Source organism: Prunus avium, chromosome 1, assembly GCF_965620075.1.
Source record: "Prunus avium chromosome 1, drPruAviu1.hap1.1, whole genome shotgun sequence".
Classification (NCBI taxonomy): domain Eukaryota; kingdom Viridiplantae; phylum Streptophyta; class Magnoliopsida; order Rosales; family Rosaceae; genus Prunus; species Prunus avium.
In genome coordinates, this window is record NC_142284.1 from 60,336,746 (window position 1) to 60,346,769 (window position 10,024).

The window sequence follows — 10,024 nt, forward strand, 5'->3', positions numbered from 1 at the left end:
CACATCACGTAACGGAATGTCTCTTAATACTGACGGAATAGGTAACATGAGACAGTTATTAAAAGTGTAAGTGGTATATTGAGACGTTTAAAAGAACATGTGGTAATCTGAGACTACTTTAAAAGCATATGGGGCATTTACATAAGTAAGCCATTTATTATAAAGTTAGAACTTTTATTGGTCACTTTTGTTTAATATGGGTTCTCTATGTCGGGTCCTGCCCATCTTGCCAAATTGACCTAGAAGACGGCCAAGCCCACCCAAATATAGTGAAAATATAACAAAAATAAAAGGCTGCATCTATCTAACGAAGTAACGTAATATCGCAAGAACAGAGCACAGAAAATCTTCTTCGGAGAGAGAGAGAGGGAGATCTGTTATCTTCGGTTATGTTCATCCTTATAAGGCACAAGCTATAGCTAAATTTTCCCAAAGACCCCCATTTACATAATATTTCCGACGTTCAAAGATATGGATCTCAGCCAGGTGAGTTGACTCGGTTCCACATCCACCCCCCTTCAATTTATTGCTTGCTATAGAGTTAGAGTTAGAGTTAGAATTAACAAGCTCTTTGATGCGTTTTGTTTTGCTCTGCTATACTTGCATGTATATGTGTTTTTTCATTTGCATTTGATGTATGGTGGGTTAAATATTGGGATTACGAGGGTTTTTGTGTTAATGCCGGATCTGGATTATGGGTTTTGGTTATTGAGAGGTTTTGAGCTTGCCCATTTGTTTGGTTGGTGAGAAAATAATGGGAAAGGGCCGGAAAGTTAAATAATGGGAAAGGGCTGGAAAGTTAACTAACATTTCATTTGGAAATTTGCCATGCTATGTATTGTTGACAGAAAGACGAAAGGGAGAATTCTTGGAATTTAATATACGATATGCACATTTTGTTTTTGCATTTTTCGTAGATTAAGTATTTCCATTGTTGCGGTTTTTGCTGAATGGTAGATCTGGGATTTCAGATTCTCTTTAGGTGGATGTTGTTGAAATGTTTTGAGCTTAGTCATTTGTTTAGTTGAGGAGAAATTTGTCCAAACTAAGAGGAAATTATCTAATCGTCAATTAAATTGAGCGAGAATCATTATAATCTAGTTGTTGAAAATGAAATGTTTTATAAATGAGGAACAACAAATAGGATAAATTTTAGGTTGTTTAGTCACCAGAAGAAAGAGTTCAACTGACTTCTAAATTCTTCATTTTTAGAGGAAAATATGTCATAAGAGCTTTGTATTTCTTATCATGGCTGCATTATTTTCCTTGAGAAGGACAAAACATCGTGGTATACATAATATGGAAGTTTCTTATCATTAAAACAAAAATATGAATGTTCTACCTTCTCGCTTTTTTTGCCATTAAGCATGAACTTTGGGTCTTATTATGCTGTAGTTGTTTAGTAATTTAGTATAGTAAGTCAGGAGTTCTTTTGAACAGATTCATGTGTCTAAACGAGTTATGATACTTAGTTGGTAGCAATGTGAATGGCACTTTTCCATGTAATTAATTATGTTCTCCCTAATTCTCAACAGACGAAGAAGCCAACTGCGCCACCAAAGCGCTTCGTGAGGAGCCAAATCCCGGACTCTATCCTCCACGACGCAGCTCTTAACGCCGCAGTAGCCCTGCTTCCCTCCAACTACAACTTCGAAGTCCACAAGTGCGTCTGGCGTGTCCGCTCCACCCATGCCTCGCGGGTGGCCCTCCAACTCCCCGAGGGCCTCCTCATGTATTCTCTGGTGCTCTCCGACATCCTCTCTACCTTCGGTGGAGCCTCCCAGTGCTTTGTTCTTGGCGACGCGACCTACGGAGCGTGCTGCATAGACGACCTAGCCGCCAAAGCCCTGGATGCTGACCTCCTCATACACTTTGGCCACAGCTGCCTCGTCCCCCTCCACGTCACCACAATCCCCTGCCTCTATGTCTTCGTCGAAATATCCATTGACGTCTCCCGATTAATCGAGACTGTCCATCTCAGCATCCAAAACCCTCACTCAAAAACCCTTGTCCTCGCTGGGACCATCCAATTTGCCTCTGCAATCCGAGCCGCCAAACCCGAGCTCGAAGCCCGTGGTTTCAAGGTCCTCAACCCACAGTCAAAACCGTTGTCCGCCGGTGAGGTTTTGGGCTGTACAGCCCCCAAAATCGCAAGCAATATACGCAGAAACAGCAACCAGGAGGAGGAGGATAAGGAGAGCATTGTGGTTTTTGTGGCAGACGGGCGGTTTCATTTGGAAGCGATTATGATAGCGAATCCAGAGCTTAAGGCGTTTCGGTATGACCCGTATTTGGGGAAGCTGTTTCTGGAGGAATATGATCAAAAGGGAATGAGGGAGTCGAGGAAGAGTGCAATTTTGAAGGCAAAGGAGGCCTCAAATTGGGGTGTGGTGTTGGGGACTTTAGGAAGGCAAGGAAATCCCAGGATTCTACAGAGGCTGGAGAAGAAGTTGAGGGAGAAAGGGTTTGCTTATACAGTGGTTTTGATGTCGGAGATTAGTCCTCCGAGAATTGCTCTGTTTGAGGATTCAGTGGATGCTTGGATTCAGATTGCTTGTCCCCGCTTGTCCATTGATTGGGGAGATGCATTTAAGAAGCCGCTTTTGAATCCGTTTGAGGCTGACATTGCTCTTGGTTTGATTCCTGGTTGGTGGGACAAGACTAAGAAGAATGATGTGGGTTGCTGTGGTTGTGCTAATGGAAATGGGGCCGCGGCCGGGGAAGAAGAACATGTTGTTGGGGATTATCCCATGGACTACTATGCTTTGGATGGTGGGGAGTGGAATTCATCTTATGTCAACAAGCCTTCCCGCCCTCTTAGGAGCGATTGTGCATTGGCTACTGCTCCTAACATTGAATAGCTGGTGAGTTTTGCTTTTTGTATATTTGTATTTGTACTGGATAAATTTTTCTTGTTTTCAATCTCCATTGGTTGGTTTTCTGAAAAAATGAAAAAAAAGTACACGCATCTTAATTTGAAGTACTACTATATGCAGTTGGTTTGATGTTCTTGCGGCTGGAGTGTTATGAAGCTGGTTTGATGTTCTTGCGGCTAGAGGAAGCTCCTGGGGTCGAGGCAATAGGATTGCAGCACCAGGATGAGGTTTTCAGACATTCTAAGTGATTGAATGGATTTTTATGAAAGAAAAAGAAATAGGGTTTTGTGGCCTAACGATGTCTTACAGTCTGATCTCCGATCAAAGGCCAAAATAGCCTATTATTATATTATGATGTATGATATATAACATGCATGTTAAAGGCCACATGGCTTGGAGAGGTGCGGCAAGCCAAGAAAGAAAAGGGGCAGAGTTGGCCTATTACTATATTATAATATATAATATGCATGTTAAGGGCCACGTGGCCTGGAGATGTGCGGCAACTCAATCAATTAGTTTAGTGGGGCTTTCTTTCTGGTGCTATGTCGACTTCATTTTGTGTCAAATACTATCAAACCTACTGATCCGACCAAACTGGCTGAACCAAACCATATTTGTTGATTTGGTTTGGTTTGGTTTTGACCAAAGAAAGAGAACATAAGAAGATTGCTGTAATCTTTGGCCTCACCGATCTCATTTGCTGTAGCACCTGAAAGGTCATACAGGAAAGGTATGATACTCAAATATACGTAATACATATACATCATATGCTTTCTGTGCAGTCTGTGGAGTGTTCTAGTTGTAAAAATGAGCTTCTTTTGAAAGCACATTATATGGGTTAATGGTATTGTTGGGCATTGGTAGTTTGAAGTGTGCTATTAGGAATAAAGAGCTTTTAAAAATAAAATAAAATAAAATTGAGTGTGAGAAAATTGTAGTTGAAGATTGGATAACCAATTTGGATTCTATTTTGCTTGGTATCTGCTTGTTTCATGCTTGGTATTTGAAATATCATGATCTCTGGATAAATAGGCTTATAAATCTGTTGTTTTTTCTGTTTGCTTGGTATATGTTTGTTAGAATGTAATCTGCTGATATTGACTTGTGTCAAAGATCAGACCATTCAACTATTGTATCATGAAATCTGGTTTCATTACTTCCACCTTTGGTGTGCAGAATGAGGAGAATGATCAAAGCAGCAGAGATAACAGGCTGCTTATTGCCAGTATTATTATTATATTATTATTCTTTTGTATTTCTTGACAAGTTGGGTTTGTATTAACTGTTTAATAGGATGTTTGATGGAATGTTGATGTTTAGAAAGGATGTAGCAGGGTATGTTTGATTTGCAGACAGTATGTAGCGGATATGGTTGCCGCTTCATGGTGATTGAATGCTATTTTGATGCTTATGCTTATGTTGAATGTTATGTTGATACTTGCGAGCAGGTTATGTGTGATTGGATTTTTGAAGTTTTGAAAGTATGTGGCACTGGCAAGTTAACAAGTGAAAAAATGGATTTGCATTAGGTTCAAACTGCCCGAACTAAACCGACTAACAATTGTTTGATTTGGTTTGGGTTCCATTGTTGTTTTAGGCAAAACCGAATCAAATCAACCCATGGTAATCGGTTCAGTTGTGATTTGAGGGCAAAATCGAACCAAATTGGACTGTGCCCACCCCTATTAAATACTATTTATTAACTCTGAAATTTTTTGTCTAGCTCGTAGCTACGTCCCACCCCTTCTTTTTCACCTTTTAAAAACTCAAAACTCTAAAAATTGGTGACTAATAGGAAACTCAATTCAGAATCTCAAGCTTTGGCTGCCATGGCTGTGTGTAATCGTCATAAACTCCACACCTCACACCTTGGTGACCATGAATATAAAGATTGCTATGGTTATACCACACAAGCCCTTGACTAGTGGTTTTGTTCACCTCAACTCAAAACTCATGAGGAGTACGGTTGGATGACCATGCTTATGGGTACTCAATTTATGAGAGTGACCAAAACCCACGAGTTTATGCGTACCATACTCCTTTTCCCATTGACACTTTTTATTCCATTGAATTTTTCTTGGCAAAGTTTTAAAGAGACAGCATTAAGCATTTTCAACGTGTTATAACAAGGCAAGCTATTATTGATGTGCAACTATCTATGCGAGAAGAACTTGTATATCATGGAGATAACAATATTTTACTACATCAACCAATCACGTTTTATCATGTCAAAAGTTATCATGCGAATTATTGTCATCATGATTCTTGTTCACGATTTTTATTATACAGTTAGAACTTTTATTGGTCATTTTTGTTTAATATGGGTTCTCTATGTCGGGTCCTGCCCATCTTCCCAAATTGACCCAGATAACGGCCAACCCAATATTGGTGAAAATATAACAAAAAATAAAAGGCTGCATCTATCTAACGAAGTAACGTAATATCGCAAGAACAGAGCACAGAAATTCTTCTTCTTCAGAGAGAGAGAGAGAGAGAGAGAGGGAGATCTGTTATCTTCGGTTATGTCCATACCCATAAGGCACAAGCTATAGCTGAATTTTCCCAAAGACCCCCATTTACATAATATTTCCGAAGTTCAAAGATATGGATCTCAGCCAGGTGAGTTGACTCGGTTCTACATCCACCCCCCTTCAATTTATTGCTTGATATATCAGATGCTGGAGTTAGAGTTAGAATTAACACACTCTTTGATGCGTTTTGTTTTGCTCTGCTGTATTTGTATGTATGTATGTTTTTCATTTGCATTTGATGTATGGTGGGTTAAATATTGGGATTACGAGGGTTATGTTAATGCCGGATCTGGATTATGGGTTTTGGTTATTGAGAGGTTTTGAGCTTACCCATTTGTTTGGTTGGTGAGAAAATCATGGGAAAGGGCTGGAAAGTTAACTAACATTTCATTTGGAAATTTGCCATGCTATGTATTGTTGACAGAAAGACGAGAGGGAGAATTCTTGGAATTTAATATACGATTTGCACTTTTTGTTTTTGCATTTTTCGTAGATTAAGTATTTCCATTGTTACAGTTTTGGCTGAATGGTAGATCTGGGATTTCGATTCTCTTTAGGTTGATGTTGTTGAAATGTTTTGAGCTTAGTCATTTGTTTAGTTGAGGAGAAATTTGTCCAAACTAAGAGGAAATTATCCAATCGTCAATTAAATTGAGCTAGAATCATTATAATCTGTTTGTTGAAAATGAAAGGTTTTATAAAAGAGGAACAACAAATAGGATAAATTTTATGCTGTTTAGTCACCGGAAGAAAGAGTTCAACTGACTTCTAAATTCTTCATTTTCAAAGGAGGAAAATATGTCATAAGAGCATGGTATTTCTTATCATACTTTACATTATTTTCCTTGAGAAGGACAAAACGTCATGGTATATATAATATGGAAGTTTCTTGTCAGGGAGAAAACAATATGAATGTTCAGTATGATGCATGAAACCTTTCCCGCTTTTCTTTTTTCCAATGAACATGAACTTCGGGGCTTGTTATGCTGTAGTTGTTTACTAATTTAGTATAGTAAGCCAGGAGTGCTTTTGAAAAAACTCATGTCTAAACAAGTTATGATAGGTTTTTGGTAGCATTTGAATTGTATTTTTCCATGTAATTAATTCTATTCTACTCTCATGTACAGCCACAAGGGGAAAACTATGCTAACCCGAAGACATGCTTCTTCCATGTTCTTTTCAAGGTCTAGCATCTAAATTTTTGTTGCGTAGCATTTCTTATAAAAAGAAATTGTTATTTACAAATGTTGTGCCTCCTTCACTGTATAACACTACGTTCCTTTTCTTCCACAGGCTGGGGCGTTGGCTTTTTACATACTTTCTGCCCTCTTCTTTGATAACTTTGTCATCATTTTTGTTGTGACTGTTCTTCTTGCTGCTCTTGATTTCTGGGTAGTTAAGAATGTGAGTGGACGCATTTTAGTTGGTTTGAGGTGGTGGAATGAAATAAATGATCTTGGTGAGAGCGTGTGGAAATTTGAGTGCCTTGACCAAGAGGTTAGTATTCCCAGTAACAAAATTTCTGTTATCAGCTTCTCTTCCCTTTTTCACTATGCTCAATTGCTTTAAAGTTATTCTACTACTGGCTCTGCTATCACTTGGCTGTCATCCATGCTGATCCTTCCTTGTTTGGCTTTAGTCATTGGCTCGGATGAACAAAAAAGATTCATGGCTTTTCTGGTGGACACTTTACCTCACGGTAAGAAAATAGGCTTCAATATAAACTGTGGTGAGACACCAATTTTCGATTGTTCCATATTTCATAAAGATTGAGAATATATATCAGGTGGTCTATACTGATAATTGATCAATTAAATACAATAGGATGTAGTTATTACAAGTGTTGTGCAACTGAAATGCTTTATAAGCATCTGGATGGATCCACTTGGGAGTTGATGATGATATGGATAATATTCATAACTGAAAAATTACTTTAGAGTTTGTGTTGTAAGGTCCCTTTCTGGTTTCATGTACCTGTAACCTGGAAGATCTGGATGCATGCATGCATGCGTGTGTGTATGTACGCATATAGTTGTGATTTTTTAGCTGTTTTAAATTCACAAGTTGCTGTTTTTCATTTTTGGGCAGGCTGTTGCATGGATTGTGCTTGGAATATTTTCTCTGATAAAGTTTCAGGCAGATTATCTCCTCGTTGTAGGAGTTTGTTTGACCCTCAGCATTGCAAATATTGTTGGCTTTACCAAATGCCGCAAAGGTACGGAAGCACCGATTTTACTTTGCCATTGTGCATATACAGAAATTCTCTGTGCATGAAACCTGTCCTTTGTTAAAGGGCGGATTTTGTATTTATATTGTCGATAATGTGTATGGATAACATGTCGGTACATTTTGTGGTTGATATGTTATCCACAGTGATATCGACACCTTATCAATAACATATCTACAGTCCGTCCTTTGATAAAGAACATATGTCCTGTCCAGAGAAGAACTATATATATAAAACATGTTTTTGTGTGCCATGTGTCATTAAAAGGTTGTCTACATAAACTCAGGCATCTCTAGGCCTTCTCACCTTGCATTATGTCAACTATTTTAATGAGCATTCATTTTGAAATGTCTAGTGTACACCCATTTTGGATAGATTAACATGAAAAACAATGCTAGTGCATCAAGTCCAGGTTATGCTAGATGCAAATCTTGCAGCCTCACAAAGTGAAGCAAATCCACAAAGAGAATCTATTAAATGATGATACTTGATCACACCAACAAATTTTAAAACCACAAAACCCAAACATAGAAATCAACAATGAAGCAAACCTGCAAAGAGAATCTATAAGAGAGAAGTATCAAAATTATTTGATTTCAATTCACAAACACATAAACAGGGGATATAAAGTTAATAGATAAAAAATTAAGTATGAATGTATGACTTTTTTATTATTATTGTGTATTAGCTACTAAACTCTTCTCTTTATAAGGACTAATTCCTGCGGGTAACATGCATGTTACACATACAACTGTGAGATAACATTACAAACATCCTCGCCATTCTGTAGACTGTATATACAATTTTGTTTCCATGTTCGTGATTAAACACACTGTTGATGTTCCTTCCAGATGCGAAAAAGCAGATCCAACAATTTGCCTCCCAGACCATTGCCTCCCGTTTCTCATCAACGATTCAATCAGCATTCAGTGTTGTGTGAGTCACGCAAGCAGGAAGATGGAAATCATTTTTGTGGAATGAACTTGTGTAAGAGGCGTGTACATGATCACCATATTGACCGGCGTTAGCCTGGCTTCGTATTGAACTTCTGTAGGGATACGAAGGTTGCAGATGACAAAGTTTTTGTATGGAATGTTTAATATCTCTATTGGCATGTATGATAAATACAGGAATATTCAGAATTGGACCATTAACTTTGGATTTTTTGCCCTCTTTTTTAAAATCATATTTTGTATTTTATAAGCACATTATTAATGAAAGAGACCCATACACCAGAAGATGCGAAAGCAGTGTTTTCTTTAAGGTGCCAAACGCACTGGAACATTGGCTGCCTCCGGTGCCCTTTCCTCGGTTAAACCAAAATACAGTGTTGGTGACACCTTAATGTTTCAAGAATGAGACCCTAATAAAAAAACCCAAGGTGAGGTCGATTGGTTGGTTAGTCTTGTGGTGGATAAGCAATAGAACACAGGCATGCCATGGTTGGCAGTGTCCTCTCTCTTTTAGAGAAAACTTGTCGACACCGAGGATGTCATGGTGGTTTTATTTCAAGTCAATCGCATAATATCATGCACTTTAATTTTGACATATAGCAACGTGTGATTAGCTTGAGATGCCATCACAGTGACAGTTAAAAATGTGACATTTGTATTTGAACTATAGATGAGAAGTCTGTTTTTGTACCATAGAACAACACCCTCTACTCTTAATTTTACTACCTTTAGCAATCATAACTTCAAAGATAGAACTAGTGTCAAGGGGCACAATCCTTAAACTCATTGGCAGGTCTGGTAAAGGATGTGTTGTGTCAGGATTATATACGTGTCAATAATGCTCAACTCAAATTCGACCCGTTTAATAAACGTGTCGTGTCGGGTTGACCCGCTAATCTTTCTTGTGGGTTTCGAGTCGTGTATCAGGTTGACCCGCTAAGTAATAGCAACTAGTAACTAGGGAGGTAAAAATGTAAACAAAAAAGAAAGTAGAGAAATAAATGACTATTCAAAGAATTTTTTCATGATCACAATAATGTGAGAATTGGTTATGATGCACAAAGAAACATGTATAAATATAAATATCAAATGATATACATGTGAAATTCTACTTCTTTGAAAAACACCTTGTAGAGACATTATAAATATAATCACAAAGTTATCACCAACTTGGTGGATAAGGCGCTAGAAGAGGAATGGAAGTGGCAAGAGTTTGAAACCCCTTCTGTGTGTGTTGAAGCTACCATTTCCATTCATTTTTAGCGGATTGGCGGGTATTACACGGGTTGACACGACACGCTTAATAAACGGGTTATATAGGTATTTTAATGGTTGGTGGATTGACTCGAAACCCACCCGTTTATTAAACAGTCGACCTAAAAATGACCCGAATTTTGATCGTGCATGTTGAACCCGCTAATTTCCTGTGCAGGTTTC

At 38.2% G+C, this 10,024-nt stretch overlaps 2 protein-coding genes across 3 annotated transcripts; both read left to right on the plus strand.

The window, feature by feature from the left end:
• The first annotated feature begins 275 nt into the window (after positions 1–275).
• Positions 276–4,323, plus strand: LOC110764828 (diphthamide synthesis DPH2 family protein). Of its 2 annotated transcripts, XR_002527935.2 has the most exons (4): positions 276–486; positions 1,536–2,864; positions 2,997–3,606; positions 4,053–4,323. XR_002527935.2 is itself a non-coding variant. In XM_021967862.2 (3 exons), the coding sequence occupies exons 1-2, from the start codon at positions 472–474 to the stop codon at positions 2,859–2,861; spliced, it is 1,341 nt and encodes a 446-aa protein (XP_021823554.2). In that variant the 5' UTR covers positions 276–471; the 3' UTR covers positions 2,862–2,864; positions 2,997–3,858. The 2 variants fall into 2 exon arrangements, 1 of the variants encoding a protein (XP_021823554.2); XM_021967862.2 differs by lacking the exon at positions 4,053–4,323 and having other exon boundaries at positions 2,997–3,858.
• A 972-nt stretch (positions 4,324–5,295) lies between these two features.
• Positions 5,296–8,837, plus strand: LOC110764829 (golgi apparatus membrane protein-like protein ECHIDNA protein). The gene is made up of 6 exons (XM_021967863.2): positions 5,296–5,495; positions 6,535–6,591; positions 6,701–6,904; positions 7,047–7,106; positions 7,496–7,622; positions 8,486–8,837. Exons 1-6 carry the CDS (start codon positions 5,481–5,483, stop codon positions 8,572–8,574), a joined length of 552 nt encoding a protein of 183 aa, XP_021823555.1. The 5' UTR covers positions 5,296–5,480; the 3' UTR covers positions 8,575–8,837.
• The last annotated feature ends 1,187 nt before the right edge of the window (positions 8,838–10,024 follow it).

Excerpts from the sequence above, each read along its gene's own strand:
- LOC110764829 (XM_021967863.2), top strand. Across the intron at positions 7,107-7,495 it reads GGTGGACACTTTACCTCACG|GCTGTTGCATGGATTGTGCT; the intron begins GTAAGAAAATAG and ends ATTTTTGGGCAG. Across the intron at positions 7,623-8,485 it reads CTTTACCAAATGCCGCAAAG|ATGCGAAAAAGCAGATCCAA; the intron begins GTACGGAAGCAC and ends TGTTCCTTCCAG.